At 49.2% G+C, this 18,217-nt stretch overlaps 1 protein-coding gene across 4 annotated transcripts in view; it reads right to left on the bottom strand.

The window, feature by feature from the left end:
* Positions 1–6,601: 6,601 nt before the first annotated feature.
* The window catches only part of LOC135235236 (leucine-rich repeat neuronal protein 2-like), an 88,966-nt gene continuing 77,350 nt past the window's right edge, over positions 6,602–18,217 (bottom strand). For all 4 annotated transcript variants that reach the window (XM_064300525.1, XM_064300526.1, XM_064300524.1 and 1 more), the window contains one exon: positions 6,602–10,299. In XM_064300525.1, coding sequence (XP_064156595.1) covers positions 7,456–9,666 — 2,211 coding nt within the window. In that variant the 5' untranslated portion in view covers positions 9,667–10,299 and the 3' untranslated portion in view covers positions 6,602–7,455. The remainder of the gene's footprint in view (positions 10,300–18,217) is intronic.

Raw genomic sequence — 18,217 nt, 5'->3', positions numbered from 1 at the left:
GTTGGGCTGTTCCTCTGCACAGTTGGGCTGTTCCTCTCTGCAGTTGGGCTGCTCCTATCTGCACAGTTGGGCTGTCCCTCTGCACAGTTGGGCTGTTCCTCTCTGCAGTTGGGCTGTTCCTCTGCACAGCTGGGCTGTCCCTCTGCACAGTTGGGCTGTTCCTCTGCACAGTTGGGCTGTACCTCTGCAAAGTTGGGCTGTTCCTCTCCGCAGTTGGGCTGTTCCTCTGCACAGTTGGGCTGTTCCTCTGCACAGTTGGGCTGTTCCTTTCTGCAGTTGGGCTGTTCCTCTGCACAGTTGGGCTGTTACCCTGCACAGTTGGGCTGTTACCCTGCACAGTTGGGCTGTTCCTCTGCACAGTTGGGCTGTTCCTCTCTGCAGTTGGGCTGTTCCTATCTGCACAGTTGGGCTGTTCCTCTGCACAGTTGGGCTGTACCTCTCCACAGTTGGGCTGTTCCTCTACACAGTTGGGCTGTCCCTCTGCACAGCTGGGCTGTTCCTCTGCACTGGCCTGTTGTGGTGTCTTTCACCCCTGAAGTACATTGCTTTGTTAAGTGGGCCATTACGTTTCTATGGTTCAGTGAGAGCATTTTTCCTCCAATCAGAGGTCACGGGGAACGTTCAAAGGAACAAGCAAATCCTGACATTTTTAAGAATTTTTAGAAATCCCACCTGGATGGATATTATCAGTCCCAAAAAGAAGAAAAAAGTACATCTGCGAAAAAAAGGACACCTGTTGAGACTAAATAAATTATTTTTTGTACTTAATATTCATTTCCTCTCTAATCTGCGCAAAAAAAAAGATAAAATTCTAAATGTGATTTTTTTCTTCAGGTGGGTGAAAATTCATGTTTATTCAACAACCACAGTAAAATAAATATTCTAAAAAATTGGAAGTGGCTTTAATAAGCCATATGTCTTTCGTTGTGCACATTTTTTTGTTGAGCACATATTTATTCAGTTTAATTTCTAAAATAAACCTGTCATGTTTTTAAAGGCTGCATTGTTCCACTTTAATTACATTTCTTTCTTTGTTGAGTCTTGAGCTGAAGGAAATTAAAATTCTGTGAGTCTTCATGGCATATAATTTGCAGTTTCTCAAATAATGTCCCATTTCTGTGCAAATTAATTTGATCTATGCTTTGTTTGGTCTCTTCTGAATGTTCTAGACTTTACTTCTGTATAACAATCATAATAGTAATAATAAAGAGAATCAATATCTCAAAACATTATAAATTCAACAAACAGATGATATCAGATTGGGTTTATAAACCGACACAGATATGAGCAAGCACACATCTACCAGGACAATAACATGTACAAATGGTGACGCAGTGCTGGAACTGTCACTGTCACGTGGTGAACTGGCAAAACAAACTAAAAAGAGTTGGCAGTTCACAGATTTTTTTTGTAGTTTTTTTTTATAGCTCACATAGTGACCAAGCAGTAAAAGGGTCTTTTCATTTTAGACCTGGAAGCAAGGCCTTCATATAAACCACTAATCATGAAAAGAGGCAGCAGCAGCCACCTTATAGGGGAACTACCCCCAGCTACTGCCCTGTGTGGAACTGGGGGTGACGCTGTCCTTGGTCCTGCAGTCCTTCCCGGTACCTGAGTTCTAAAAGGACAGCGTCCCAAACATAGGAAACAGCCTCTCTGTCCCTCTCTGCCCCTGTGGCCTCCTAGTGCCACAATATATTTTATTTCAAAAAAATTAATAAATAAAAAGAGCATGTTGTAGCAATGCCCTTTATCAGCACACAGAGTTTATATGGTATGGTCTTTTATAAATGCTATTTAATTTGTGGAATGGTATGGGTTGAGGTTATACCATCCTTGTACGATTTCCAAAACTGCTGAGAGCCACACCACTTTAAAATATTATTTTACCACTAGGTGGCAGCTTGTGTCCACTGAGTTCCATTCCAACAGTCATGGATCTCTGATCTAATGTTTATTGTTTTTCCTGATGTGCGCAGATGTAAATTGGAAACAGAGAAAAACAATTTAATTTTTTTTTGTGTTTTCTAATTTTTTATCAGATATTAATACAACCCCCCCCCCTCCCCCCAAAGCTGAAATGCGGCTGATGGTCATACACAGGAGAGGATCCACAAAAGCGAAATCAGTATTTTTTTTTTAAAACGGTATTTTTTTTTCCAGTTCAGTTCATTTCTTTAAGTTTTCAGAACTTTCACCTTTTTGCTTTCACACCATTTCAACATTCCTGAACCTGCATGTTTTGAGTTTGCGTGGCATTTTCACATCTATCTTTTTAAATGAAACTGAATAAACCTAAAGAAAACACATTATTGTTTCCATACATTTTTTTTGTTGTTGTAAATTTGTGCCAGGGGAAATTCTAGTATTCTAAGGCTCCCTGTGCCATTTCCTGCCACTACAACTAGAGGGCATCACACACCCTTCCCCACCTTTGCCTGGATTGATAACCTGTCAGTAATCTTAACAATGAACCACCATTTCAAGCAAATTATTCCCTAGCAACCACACAGGAGAACATCTGACCATAGCGTGTACCTGTCAATCAACACACATGCTTCCCAGCATGCAGCTATGACTGGGCAGAACTGCTGCATCCCAGACACACGCACATTTCACGAAGAAATGCAGCACTATGCTAAACTGTCCAGGCTAGGTTGCTGTGTAATCTGGGAAGGCTGAGAAAATAGCTGTTATAAATTTTGTGCACTCTCGACAGGTGACTCATCGCCTGATGAAGCCAATCTTTGGGGGAGGTTTCGGGGTTCATTAATGCTGAATGGGAGAGGGGGTATGGTTGTTGGCGATCAGCACCACCCCACATTATCCCGCTTTCCACCTCTCAACACCGTCCCCCCATCAACGCACCATGGAGTTCCACTCCATTTTCAGCACGGCCACCCCCCCCCACCCACCCCACCCCCCACAAGTCTTAGCAGACCATCCCCCAACTATTCTATATTCCATTACTGACCAGCCGCTGGCCCCCCACCCCCAGAGAAAATCGATAAGCACACTAAATAGATTTCACAATCAATTTCTCTATCACCATCCTGCTTAGCCAATTTCTGGGTCTGAGCTAAATGCAGGCCAGTAGTGAAAGGTAGTCCCCCCCCGCTACGACTCTTTCAATGGCTGTGATGCTTTAGGACAACTGCTGCTATCTATAAATCAATCCAAGAATTTGACTTGGATTCAACCAGCATTTCTCCTTAGAGTTTGATCTAAATTCAATCAGCATTTTCCTTAGAATCTGATCTAGATTCAGTCAACATTTGTCCTTATCTTTGATCTTATCTTTTTACAATAAATATAACTATTTACTTAATTTCCATCTCCAAGTAAAAAAGTTTGGCAATTTCAGCATTTAGCAACAGCGTGTTTCTGAAGAGAAACCGGAGCACTGCAGCAGGCTGCTTATTGGCAGCTCGTCGACCTCCCTAAATTCACACGCCACGTCACGCCTGAACGCTGGCCTCCACGGGCTGCCTGCATTCCAGTCAAATCTCTCGCTCTGGGACACCGCGTTCCAAACAGCACTTCCTATCTTTAGACGATGATTACACCACACACTCCCGCCACACACCCCTGCTCAGGGGTTCCACCAGTGATTTTGAGCCCCATGAGAAGAGCTCACATTGGGCCCCACCACCCCGCAAAATCCTTTGTTCTAACATTTTTTGAGGGCCCCTGTCAGTCAGGGCCCCCTTGGAATCATCCCAACTCCGCCCCTGCCTCCGGTCAGCGTCCAATCAGCAGCCGGCTGTCCCGTCTCGTCAAGTTCCCAGAATCCCTGGCTCTTCTTCACCCCCAGTATATATCCAGCTGTGTAAATGGATGCAATGTAAATGCTATATAAATAGTTGTCTAAGTTGCTCTGGATAAGAGCTTCTGCTAAATGCCTGTAATGTAATGTAATGATGAGCTAATCGCTAATCGGGATTAGGTGTGGATGTAGCATTAGTGTTTGCTCAAATGTCAACACATTGATTCGACCAGGACTATGATATTGCTGTTGAATCAGCTGTGAAATCTCAGATTGTTCTTGTGCATCTTGACTTGAGATCAGAGTAAAACCCTGGAACAGCTCTCTCTACTTCAGTCCATGTTCCATGTTTGGAAGGGTTGCAGGTTTTACTCGGTGTAGTTATCCAGCTAACTCAGTAATCCTGCTTGCTTTGTGAATCAGGGCCCAGGTCTCTTTTGAGAATAGAAGCCCCCTCACCCGTCTTCAGAGTTCGTCCCGTTCCACTCTCCTCCCCCGGGTCTCCGTATTTCTTTAAAACAAAACATACTACTTCATGCATCCACAACTCACCCGTACCAAAATGCAGCTTTCAAGTACGAAACCGGTCAAAATAAATCCACCCTGCATTTTCAGTCCAAAATCTTTTTAATAATCGCTCAAAATAGAATTTAACACACAGTCATCATCGACACTGGCATTGAAAGAAGAGCAACACACTCGTTAGGAAAGAGGTTGGTGGACAGGTGTGGTTAAAGAAAAAGAGAAGGGGAGGAGGGATAACGAGGGAGAGAAGAAGAAGGGAACTGGTGGAGGGGTAGAGGGAGGGGGGGCAATTAAAATTAGAGGAGAGAGAAGAGAGAAGACACACTGACCACTTTAATTTACAGACAGAAACAAACACAGTCAGAGGACACACCTTGGAAAATAGGTATATGCTGCAAAAAAATAAATAAATAAAATTAAATGCGGATTGGTGGATCTGGGCACAGGACCCCCATTGGCTGAGAGCTCAGGGCTGAACCTCCCATTGGTTGAGAGCTCAGGGCCGAACCTCCCATTGGCTGAGAGCTCTGGGCTGAACTTCCCATTGGCTGAGAGCTCTGGGCTGGACATTTCATGTCAGATCCAGTTTCAGGATTGTGGGATGCTGACCATTTCTGTTCACCGATTGTGTCTTTTTGTCTGCTTGCTTGTTGTTTTTATTTTTCCATTAGACCACAGATCAACTTCAAATGTCATTCTGCTTAGTCAATGAAATAAACTTCCAGTCAATTAAAAAAAAAAAAAAAAAAAAACAGCACTCTGGAAATGGAAAAACGTAAAAATCCGTTGCTTTTTCACGAAAACTGGTGGGCATGGGGACGTGAGCCGATGAATTGGAGGGAAAATGTAGTAGTCATGGCGATCTCCATCTCCTGGGTAACAGCGAGCAAATGGTGTGAGGAACACAGAGCCGCTTCCTGCTGACAGCGTTCTCCTGTGATTGATGCCTCATTTTATTTCCATGGTAACTGCCGCTGCTCACACTGACTGTGGCCATAAAAAAAAAAAAACAAAAACAAAAAAAACCTTTAAAATAATACTTAAAATAAAGTTCAAAAGAAGAGCATTAAATAACACTTGCAGGCTGGCTGTGAAGAAGAAGATTAGAAGCACGTCGTCACCAGGTAGCTGTTCACTTGACAACAAGGACAAACGATTCGATGGCGGGCATTCCGAGGATATTAATAAATTCCACTGCCCTTAACTTCCTGTCCTTTACCAGGGATAATAAAATAGGTACAGCAACTACATGTCATCACTTTTAGCTTAGGAGCCAGAACGGAGCTCCACCAATCACAGAGCACGCTGCTAAGAGCAATCGCAACAACCCGGATGGTGATTGGTGGGTACCCTCGAGCCATACCTCTAGGATTCGTTTACGCCTGAAGGGAATACAGCCAGGAGGTATACCACTGAAAGTTTTCGCATTTGTTGTTACCAACACGCGCTGTGATTGGTGGAGAGGACCCGTCCGCGCTAAACTTTAAATAAACATAGATACAGGTAAGCAAGCAGAGGTGCTGCACGCTGCGCACTGAATCCTGATGCGCTGGAGGCAGCGCGATGCCTCCATCTTCCCCGCCTCCTAGAGCAGATCGCTGTGCAGCGCTGCACTTAACCTTGAAAATTATTGCACCTTATTGGCCAAATATCCTCAAATCCAAATCCCCTTAAAAACCTGTCCTTTATCTCAAGATTCCATAACGTCTTTCTCCTTTTCTTTTTAAGTTCATTTTGCCCCTTCACTCCTCCCCGAGACAATCCCCCCTGAAAATCAAATTGTCCGTGTCGTGTTTTTATTTTGTCCTTTTTCAAGCACTGTTTATATCCGTGTATAAATAAATAAAAAAATTGAAAAATGTAGAAAGTCGTTTTGTAGCAGGGCAATCGTCGGGAATCGTGAGGGCAGAGAGTCTGGCTCCCCCTGTGGGGGGATCCGTGTCAGTGCTGCGTCTCCTGGGGCTGAACGCTCAAACTCCACTTCCTGTGTGCGTTCAACAGGATAATTAAACATCTCCAGAGGTCAAAGTTCACGACTGTGTCCGATACGTCTTGCCCCGCTCGCAGTGAACCCAAGAGAGCGGTCGCACTTGAACAGCGAAACCCCAAAAACAAAAAACACCCAAGAAAGGACACATTCTTTTCAGAGTCAAAACATTTCTTTTCCCCACTTAGCATAAAATTGTTATTACATCTGTGAATTCAAAAGGGCACATTTTAGTATCAGCAATGTTATCTGACAGAGTTTTTCTTCTGCGCTGACCAAATGACTATTTGATCTCTCAACCGTTTTGGTTGGTGGGACTGTCCTTCAATGTCTTGACATAAGGCTCCTCTGTTAAGTCAAAGACGTTGACGTGTGATGAAACATGGCTTTCTGACACGAGCTGCATGTGCACAGTAACAGCATGCGGCTATCGTTACTGCACTCGACCGGAAGTGAGTTAAACATCGTTACGTGACCGAAGTGAACGCTCAGGTAACTACGTCTTTTAATTTCAATGTGCAACCACCACGCGTGTCACGCGTTAAATAAATACAGACTGGGTTTGTCAGTACGGTTTGTGAGAGGGAAACAAGCTCTCACAGCTTCACGAGAAGAGCGTCAGCCAGGTAAAACATGGCTTCCTCCTTCGCCAGCCCCCGTAAAGTTCTCCTTTTTGTGCTGCTGGTCACCAGGCCTTAGAGAAAAAGCCTGGGAGGTCCAGTTCTGCAGCTGATGATCATACGCTCCTGTGTGTGAGTGTGTGCAAGTGTGTATGCAGGTAAATGTGTATGTACTGAATTTTTCCACTTGTAGCAACCAGAAGCTCACTTGTACAGAAGCATATGTGGATGGACACACACACAAACACACATGCACGCACGCACACACACACGCACGCATGCACACACACAAACGCACACACATGCACACACACACAAACTCACAAGGGCACACACACACACACACACACACACAAACTCACATGCACACACGCACACTCTCACTCACACACACACACACACACATGCACACACACACACACACACACACACACACACACACAAACTCACATGCACACACACTCACACTCACACACACACACACAAACTCACACACACATGCACACACACACACACACACGCACACACACACACACACACACTCCGCCTAAGCGCTCTTAAACATTCTGCAGATGGAGAGAGCTGCTCTTCTCCACGCTGCAGCTGTCTGCAGAGGCCTCTGGAGACTCCAGACCTCGCTGCTGCTGCTGCTGCTGAAGGGCTGGATCACACACATGGGCCTTCGCAGCTGGGGGCGCGGCGAAGGGGGGGGGCGGGCGTTTCCCATCATCCCCCTGGCCCCCCTCCCGCCAGACGACCAGGCCCACGCCCTGGAAGGCCTTGGCGGCCAGGAGGAGCAGCAGGGCGGAGGCGGCCAGGAGCACGGCGGGGGCCACGCCCGGGGGGGGGCCCCCAGGGGCCCGGGCGTCTGTAGTCCTGAGGCGGACGCAGGAGGTGTCGTTGGGCCCCAGGTGCAGGCAGACGCGGTACAGCGTGGCGGGGCGGAGCCGGGTCAGGTTGAAGGCGCGCGTGCCGGCCAGGATGCGCACGCTGTGGCGGCGGCCGTCGCCGTCGTCGCCGCGGCTACCGTTGACCAACCAGGAGAGCCGGGCCGAGGGGGCGCTGCGTCCGGTGGGCCAGACCAGCAGGGCGTGGCGCTCCGTCACCTCCTTCACCTCCAGGTCGCCCCCGCCCCGCCGGGCCGCCCTGCCGGGGGGCGCCCGCCGCCCCTCCACCCTCACCATCACGCTGCGGGTGTCGGCGCCCACCAGGTTCTGCGCCACGCAGGTGTAGAGCCCCGCCTCCTCGGTGCCCGCGCCGGCGATCTCCAGCGTGCCCTCGGGCAGGACGCGGTAGCGCTCGTACGCGGCGTCGGGCGAGAGGCGCTGCCCGCCGGGCGTCACCCAGAACACCGCGGGCTCGGGTTCGGCCAGCGCCCGGCAGTGCAGCGCCACGGAGCCCCCCCGCCGCACCCGCACGCGGGGGGGCAGCGTCCCGGGGGCGATCAGCGGCAGGCAGCTCTCCGACATCTCCCGAAACGACACGTCCCCCACCCGCCGGGCCCGCAGCTCGGGGGGGTCCGAGCAGACCGTGGACTGCGGCTGGATGAAGCGGACGGGACGTCCGGCCCCGGGCCCCCCCTCGGCCCCCGCCCCGGCCCCGGCCCCGGCCCCCGCCCAGCGCGCCAGGCAGTCGCAGCGGATGGGGTTGCCGTGCAGGCTGACCTCCTGCAGGCTGGGCAGGCCGCTGACGGTGTCGCGGTGGAGGGCGCTGAGCGCGTTGGTGTTCAGCATCAGGCTCTCCACGCTGGGCAGGCGCAGGAAGGCGCGCGGGTGGATGTAGGACAGCCGCGGGTTGTTGGTGATCTCCAGCTTGGTCAGCTCGGGCAGGTTCTCCACGGCGGAGCGCTCGATGGACACCAGCTCCTCCATGTTGTTCAGGCCCAGCTCCTTCAGGTGCAGCATGTCCCGGAAGTCCCCGCGCTGCACCAGCTGGATGGGGTTCTTGTTCAGGTCCAGGAACTTGAGGCCGGGAACCTTCCGCAGGGCCTCCTTGGGCACGGCGCTCAGCCGGTTGCCGTAGAAGGACACGCTCTCCAGGCTGGCCAGGCCCTCCAGCGCCCGCTCGGACAGCCGCCGCAGGCCCATGCCAGCCAGCACCAGGCTGCGCAGGGCGCCCAGCGGCTCGAAGTTCAGGTCCCGGATGGCGTCCACGGGGTTGCCGCCGATCACCAGCACCTCCAGCCGCGGCACGTGGCGGAACCAGCGGCGGTCGACGGCGGCCAGGCGGTTGGAGTTGAGGTGCAGCCGCAGCAGGCCGCCCAGGCCGCGGAAGGCGGCGGGCGCGATCTCGCGCAGACGGTTGTGGTTGAGGTAGAGCTCCTGGAGGCCCGGCAGGCCGGGGAAGGCGGCGTCGGGCAGCTGCCGGAGCTGGTTCTCCTCCAGGTGCAGGCTGAGGAGCGACGGCAGGGGGCCGGCCCGCAGGCGGCGGGCGGCGCCGATGCTGTTCTGGGACAGGTCCAGCTCCGTCAGGTTGCCCAGGCCCTGCAGCTCGCCGGGCTCCAGGCCGCTCAGCAGGTTGCTCTGCAGCCGCAGGGTGTGCGTCTCCCGGGGCAGCTGGGAAGGGAGCTGGGAGAGCAGGAGGTCGCTGCAGTCCACCGTGGGGGCCTCCCGGTACACGGACTGGGGGGAGTACCAGGGCCGGATCTGGCAGGTGCACTGGAGCGGGCAGGGCACCCGCCAGGGCACCGAGTGGATCACCAGGGCGCCGGCCACGCCCAGGAGGAGGGGCAGCCGAACCAGGAGGAGGGGCATGCCGCTCGCTGTCATTTCATTGGCCGCAGTCAGGGTCAGCGTTTTCCTACCGAATTTACTACAGCCGCCAATTACTAGAAACAGGAGCTCTCCTAAGGTGTTCTTATTCTCAAAGTCCAGTGTGAATGAGAACTGTGTGTGCGTGTGTGTGTGTGCGCGTGTGTGTGGAGGGGGTTGTTGGGTACAGAAATAGGCTGCAGGAGACAGGGATACGGTATCTTCTCAGTGATCCAGGCTGTTTACTTCATAGCTGCAGATTGCTACTGCACGCCGTTGCTGCAGGTGGAGAAATGCTCCAAAGGGGAAATGTTTGTCGTCAGTGTCTCCCCAGCTCTGTTTGAGTGGTGGGAAAAACAGAGTATGTTTACTGCAACAAAGCCCTCCGAGGATCCATGGTTATGACATTGAGTTTTTTTTTTTGCTGTTGGCCTTTTTGATTGTCACCATGTAAACGTTTTTTTCCGTGTCTGTTTTATGTTTTTTGACTCTTGTTGACTCCGCTGTTGAAGGGAAGGATGGAAGGTGTTGGACAGAAGTCTGTGGTTTTGGAAGGTTTCCCGTTGCCTAGCGACAGCTGTGACGGATCTGCCCACCAGCCCGTCTCACATTCTGGCTCTGGGAAGTCGAAGCTGGACACTCTCGGCGGACCTGGAAAAGACACAAACAAACAAGAAGCAGTCAGCTTGGAAATCTCCAGTTCACTGGCTGACCGGTGTGAAACTGACAGGGCTCCATAACAAATCTCAGATCTTCATAAATCTCAGAGTATTCAGACCTGGGTCAAATACGTATGTGTTTTGGATTCAAATAATTTTCTACCCTTTACTGATCTTGTCTGGTGTACTGGAACCAATGAAATACTCTCAACAAGTGCAAACCCCCCCCCCCTTCTGGTCATATTGGCAAACTCAGTTACACCAGGCAAGATCAATAGAGCACAGAAAAGTGTTTCAATCCAAAACAAATAAGTATTTGACCCAGGTCAGATAGTATTTTGTGCCATTTTGTCTTGGGTATTTTATGATTTCAGGACTGGCAGAATGCGATCATACAGTTTTAATCTTTGGGAATGCGGTTCCAGGGAGGATTAAAATGTTTATTCATGTCTCCGTTCCTCTCCTCCAGATGCCAGAGACGCTTCCCGGTTCCTGTATTCTCTCTCTGCGAGCGCAGGACGGGTAATTTGTGGATTTTAGCGCCTGTCTGTTTCAATAGGAGCCGAGGTGTTTCATCCCCCTTCTCTCTCCCGCAGAGTTGCGCCAAATTAGTTCTGGGACATTACCGCTAAACCTCGCTACATTATACCGTTAAACCTCACTACATTATACCGTTAAACCTCGCTACATTATACCGTTAAACCTCGCTACATTATACCGCTAAACCTCGCTACATTATACCGCTAAACCTCGCTACATTATACCGCTAAACCTCGCTACATTATACCGCTAAACCTCGCTACATTATACCGTTAAACCTCGCTACATTATACCGCTAAACCTCGCTACATTATACCGCTAAACCTCGCTACATTATACCGCTAAACCTCGCTACATTATACCGCTAAACCTCGCTACATTACACCGCTAAACCTCGCTACATTACACCGCTAAACCTCGCTACATTATACCGTTAAACCTCGCTACATTATACCGCTAAACCTCGCTACATTTTACCGCTAAACCTCGCTACATTATACCGCTAAACCTCGCTACATTATACCGTCAAACCTCGCTACATTATACCGCTAAACCTCGCTACATTATACCGCTAAACCTCGCTGCATTATACCGTCAAACCTCGCTACATTATACCGTCAAACCTCGCTACATTATACCGCTAAACCTCGCTACATTATACCGCTAAACCTCGCTACATTATACCGCTAAACCTCGCTACATTATACCGTCAAACCTCGCTACATTATACCGTCAAACCTCGCTACATTATACCGCTAAACCTCGCTACATTATACCGCTAAACCTCGCTACATTATACCGCTAAACCTCGCTACATTATACCGCTAAACCTCGCTACATTATACCGCTAAACCTCGCTACATTATACCGCTAAACCTCGCTACATTATACCGCTAAACCTCGCTACATTATACCGCTAAACCTCGCTACATTATACCGCTAAACCTCGCTACATTATACCGCTAAACCTCGCTACATTATACCGTTAAACCTCGCTACATTATACCGTTAAACCTCGCTACATTATACCGTTAAACCTCGCTACATTATACCGTTAAACCTCGCTACATTATACCGCTAAACCTCGCTACATTATACCGCTAAACCTCGCTACATTATACCGCTAAACCTCGCTACATTATACCGCTAAACCTCGCTACATTATACCGCTAAACCTCGCTACATTATACCGCTAAACCTCGCTACATTATGCCGTTAAACCTCGCTACATTATACCGTTAAACCTCGCTACATTATACCGCTAAACCTCGCTACATTATACCGTTAAACCTCGCTACATTATACCGTTAAACCTCGCTACATTATACCGCTAAACCTCGCTACATTATACCGCTAAACCTTGCTACATTATACCGCTAAACCTCGCCACATTATACCGTTAAACCTTCCTACGTTTGTCTTCTCTGCAGCAAAAACGACTGAAGAAAGAAAGAAAGAATGACAGAATGAAAAGGCTGAAAGAAGGTGGTTTTTGAGTCGGGAAAGATGCTAGTACGCAGTTCGAGCAACACACTGACGGAACCCGTCTAGCAAAACACGACATAGCTCAGGAGGTAAGAGCGGTTGTCTTGCAGTCGGAGGGTTGCCGGTTCGATCCCTGCCCTGGGCGTGTCGAAGGCTCCCTGAGCAAGACACCTAACCCCTAACCCCCTAACTGCTCTGGTGAATGAGAGGCATCAATTGTAAAGCGCTTTGGATAAAAGCGCTATATAAATGCAGTCCATTTACCATTTACCAAAACACAAAATGCCAGAACAGCGAGGAGTAAAGAATCCTCCTTAGCAAAAAAATGAAAGAGATGCCAATTTAGCATGGTGATATCTGGAACATTAATAACGTTAATTAATTGATTGATTAATCAGTCAGTCAGTCAGTCAGTTATTGTTTCCTTCCGGTAATAATGCACAGTGGAGTAATTGTATTTGTCTAATTAGGCTTGAGCGATAACTCCTTTCACGGGTGAGTTCATTAAAGAGTGCATGCAGAGCACAGAGGTCCCCGAAGCCTGTGTGTGTGTGTGCTGGTTTCTGCTGCTATTCAGCACTTAATTAACTGATCAATTAAAGCAGCTCATTATTCAGCTCACCCGCGTCTCATCTGCTTTCTCTCCTGTCTGAGCTGTCCGCCGAGTTTAAGGTGAGAAGAAAAAGACCATCACACCCCTCCTGATCTCGTTCTGCGGGACACTGTACGAACACCAGCCCACGGCAGCGCAGTATAACGGGTAAGGAGCTGGTCTTTTCGATTCCCACATAGGACATTGCCGTTGCACCCTTGAGCAAGGTGCTGAACCTGCATCGCTTCAGTATATATCCAGCTGTGTAAACGTATGCAGTGGAAATGCTGTGTAAAAAAGTTGTGCAAGTCGCTCTGGATAAGAGCGTCTGCTAAATGCCTGTAATGTAATGTAATGTCATAACGTCAACATTTAAAGGGCCCAGTAATGCTATAAAGAAAGGAAGTCTTTGCACTGTTTTTCTGAATTAGTAGACATGGATTGCTCTCTTATTCCAGCCCTTTGGATTTATAATAGGGGTGTCCAGACGTAATGAATTCAGTGACAACACGCATAAATGATCCACACGCTCAATGTTGCCGAGTTAAGATGAGGCCAAAAGCCTCAAACGTTCTGACACATTCAGCCTTTAGAAGGTGAAGTGGTTTCACATCACATTACATTACAGGCATTTAGCCATTACATCACATTACATTACATTACAGGCATTTAGCCATTACATTACATTACAGGCATTTAGCCATTACATTACATTACAGGCATTTAGCCATTACATTACATTACAGGCATTTAGCCCATGTTGTTATCCACAGCGACTTACACTATTTTTTACATAGCATTTACATTGTATCCAATTATATAGCTGGACATATACTGAAGCAATGCAGGTTAAGTTCCTTGCTCAAGGGTGCAACGGCAGTGTCCTACCGGGGAATCGAACCGGCGACCTTTAGGTTAAAAGACCAACTCCTGAGCCGTTACAGTACACTGCCACCCACGCACTGCGCTCGACAGCACAAGCCGTCCTTTCTGCATTAGGGGACCTGAACGGATGTGCGCTGTTACCAAGCAACCGGATTTATTGAAAGCTTGACCGGAAAACAAAAAGACGGCCACAGCAGGGGGGGGGAGGGGGGAAGCAGCATATCTGGCATCCCGAGGGTTGGGAGCCATCAACCCGAGAATGGGTGGCGCGGCCTTGTGGGGGGGGGAAGCCCCCCAGACGCATTTCCCACCCCGTGGATTTCGATCCGTTGCATCACCAGGAAGGAAATGACATCAGTGTGGCACCATGATGACATTGAAGCAATTTCCCGGCGGAACCTTTGGTCATGTTCTGTTATTACACAGTGTTCCCTCGGTGAACATCCCCGAGGCATTTTCCCGCCAAAAAAAAACAAAAACGGTCTCACGCTGAATACTGAGCAGCGTCTGAGGCTGCAGCACATCTCCCTGCTTCAGAAGCTCCCATGAGCCAGACCGCCAAAGGCCTGGCTGCTAGCACGTTAGCACGTTAGCACGACGACTACAAACAGCCAGCCGCTAACCCCCCCTCAGCCCACATCAATCCAGCGCGACACCTCGCTAATTCATCCTGCTAAATGAGGCCTCACGCTCCCTCTCCCTCGCTCTCTTCTGCGGAGATCTGCTGCTTCCAGCTGCATTTCCTCTCTGTCTTACTCTCTCTCACGGCAGAAAAATTCTGTAACTGGAGAGAAATGGAAGAGCGTTGCACGCCATGTGCCGCTGTCCCACTAAGACATGTCTCCGTGCAGCTGGCCCTGCAGTACATCACATTACTTTAATTCAGAAGAAGCTCTAATGCAGAATGCTTTCAAATGACAGAGAACATAAACGCACACGTGCACTCTTACACTGCGCCACTCAATCGCCTGATTAAAAAAATGTCACTCCACAGATCTCATTTGAAAAATGGCATGTTTAGAAACGGAGATTTGACTGCACTGGGTTCTAGGTGGAACCCTATTATCTAGCGCCCGTGTGGAATCCTGTTATCAGATCATTACTGTGTGGAACCCTGCCTCTGGTCCAGCTATGGGTGCTCATTCACAGATGATTTTCATAAAATGACACGGCAAGGCAGAGGTGGCTCTAGAAACATGCAGTTCAGCTTTTAACTGCCTCCCGTCAGACAGTAGTATAGAGCCAGCGGACCACTGTCTAAGCGTGATACGAACCCAAAAGATCTTAAAAATCTCTCTGCGACTGCCAGCTTGACTCCGCCCCACTGAGGGCTCTGTAATTTTGGTAAAAGTATTTGAGGACCAGCGTCAACACCCTTAACGTTGAAAAAAATTTTTTTTAATTTTTTTTACAAGCACACAGTGACCTTGAAGCTCGAATGAAAAACGAGTGCCTCTCGAGTGTCACGACTCGATCGGCAGGAGCGGGAAGTCACAAACACGGCGGAGGTATCGCAGCAACCGCCGCGTGACACCGTTGCTCGACCGCCATTTGGTGCTTAGAGGTTGTTGACACCGGGTGCAGTTGACCGTTGGTGTCACCCGATGTTGTCAACCTGAGGGGGGGGGGGGGTGCCCCCGCTCCCAGCCCCCCGAAGCACAGCAGCAGACCCAGCCTCCACAGCCCCAAATATTTTTAAAAAGCAAGCATATTGACAACATAAAAAAAAGGATTGCGCCTGAATTTAAAAGGCAAAAAAGTATGGTGTTTATGGCAAACGCTTCGTCATCAGTTACTCTGCACTGCACTTTAAAATGAAAATTAAAAGATAGACTTCAGGCAGGCTGTGTAGTGCAGTGGGTAGAACTATGGACTCTCATCCCATATCCAAGCCCCTACCATGAGCACTGTGCTCTTATCTCTCCCTGTAACCATCTCTGGAAAAAATACTCAAGGAGGACAGACAGTAAAAAAAAATAAAAAATAAATAAATAAAAAAAACGCAGAAACTTTCCTAATGAAAGTTTCGGCCTCTGCAGATATAAATCAACTCTGGGTTTCTCAGGCCCAATAACTTCACAGTATATATATATATATATATATATATATATACAGTATATATACAGCCAGATATTTACTGGGGCAATTCAGGTCACTGTTCTCATCCGGTAAAATGACTGTGCCCCACCTGGGACTTGAACCCGGCAACCTCCGAGTCTGAAGCTAGTGCCGCCATCATGAGCAGTTCCCCCGAAAAACTGCCCACAAAGCAATTCCCGGCCTTCCCCTCTGAGAGCCGGTGAACTCCGCCGCCTCAGCGCTTATCTGAAATGAAGCCGGCTGATTGGCCGTAATTGCTGTGGATGTGCAGGGGGGGCGGGGTCAGAGGGAACAGCCTCGCGGACCAATGAGGGGGCTGGATTCCAGGAAACCTGCCGAGTCTGCAGCGGGGTGTCCGGGACGTATTAAGGGCAATCACTGAGAGAAGGACCCGCTCTCTGTCCCGACGGCGGCCCTCCGGGGGCACGCAAGCGAGGACAGAGCGGCAGAAACACCTGCGCTGGTATATGTGCCGGAGGAAACGCCAGCAAGCTCTAGGCCGTATCAATCAACTGTCATGTAACTTGCCTGTATTCAATCAACACTCGTCCTTAATTGGCCTTACTGTAACTTTGGACCTGCTCTATTCATATGCAACGGCACTCGTCCTTAACCTTTGGGCTGCTACCTTACCAGTGAGACGGAGGATGTAAGAGATGACGAGCAGACGGGTCTGCACCCTCATTCATAATGCCCAACCTGGACCCTCAGCGTTCCTAACAGCCAGCACTGGCTGTCTAGCTTTACCTGTACCTGCCATGTTGGGTAAGAGGAGAGGGGGAGGGAAGGCGAGGGAGAAAGGGAGGGGGAAAGAGAGGGAGAGGGAGGAGGGGGGTTCATTTATGACCTATCAATGTCCATACGATTGCTTGGTACAAGATTGCAATGAAGAAGTTTACACTTCTGCTCAGAAACACGGTGAACAGATAAAGATAAAGAGAACAGGACTCAGGACAGGCGCTCCCCTCCCTTTGAGATGGATCAGCGTGACAGGTGCTGCTCCGGACTTGACAGCGTCTGACCCGCCACGAGAGGGAATGTTCTATAACAGGTGTGTGTGTGTGGCTCACCTGGAGGGCCAGAGTGTGTGTGGCTCACCTGGAGGGCCAGAGTGTGTGTGCGGGTTTGAGATCCAGTCAATCAAAGCTCGTACTCGCTGACGCTGGTTCACACGTTAACGCTGGACCGCAGTGAAGCACTTTTTCCAAGACCGCACATGCAACCTGCGGCTGTAGCTCACAAACTCTATCACAAAATGTCTGAATAATTTTAATTACTGGGCTAATTAAATAATTAGGATCAGATCACAGCTGGCGTGGAATGCTGAAACAGGTCGGTTCTTGTTGTGCAGTCCTGCTCTAAGAGGAGAATTTGCACTGACGGGGTTGAGAAGTTCTTAACTGAACGTTCTAACGCTGATGTCACAATCACTGCTGGTGACCACTGAAAGCAGCGGAGTTCTAGAACACATTCCAAAGAAACTGCTCTTCAAAGGGTTAAAGAAAACTGAGGATCTTTGGTTTGCGTATGAGCTGTGGTCCTGATGAATGTGGATTCATTAATTTGTCACTGCTGGTTTCCGAGCAGCCTGACGTTCAATTAAGGTACAACAGGAAAAAGAAAAAAAAACCCAACCCACACGCTGCTCAGCATGTGGGTGCCATTTTCTATGATTCTTTTTGTTTGTTTTTTTGATGTAATCAAAATTTTTTTCCACTGCATATCTGTCTCCTCAAACAGGGCTGCTCAAAAATGTGCCATGTGTCTCATCAGCCAATAAACCAGCTCGCTGAAAGCAGGTCTTCGCCATCCTCCAGCCATGAAATCACATAAACACACACAGAGACACACAGATACACACAGACATGCATGCACACACTCACACACACAGACTTGCATGCACACTCACACACACACACACACACACACATATATGCAAACACATGCACATACATGCACAAACACACACATGCACTCACACACTCACACACACACACACAGACACACGCACATACAGACACATACGTACATACAGATAACTGAAGTGTCTCTGGGGTTTGGGTACGGGTTTGGGGTGGGGGGGATGGGGGGGATGGGGGGAGCGGTGAGGGTGTGATGTATCGCACGCCGTGCTGTCAGGCACCATTTTGTGGGCTTTGACCTGGAACTGTCGGCCGCGCTTCCTTCATCCGCCGCCTCCGACGCCGCATCTTTAATCCCTCATAACTTCGCGGCCGGCGGGGTCGTCCCCGCGAACCGGAGGGAAATAAATAAACACAAACGCAGTTTCGCCTTTAAGTGCGAAAGG

This window comes from Anguilla rostrata, chromosome 11, assembly GCF_018555375.3.
Source record: "Anguilla rostrata isolate EN2019 chromosome 11, ASM1855537v3, whole genome shotgun sequence".
NCBI lineage: Eukaryota > Metazoa > Chordata > Actinopteri > Anguilliformes > Anguillidae > Anguilla > Anguilla rostrata.
Note: the sequence above shows the minus strand (reverse complement) of the source record. Positions and strands in the feature narration are given on the sequence as shown.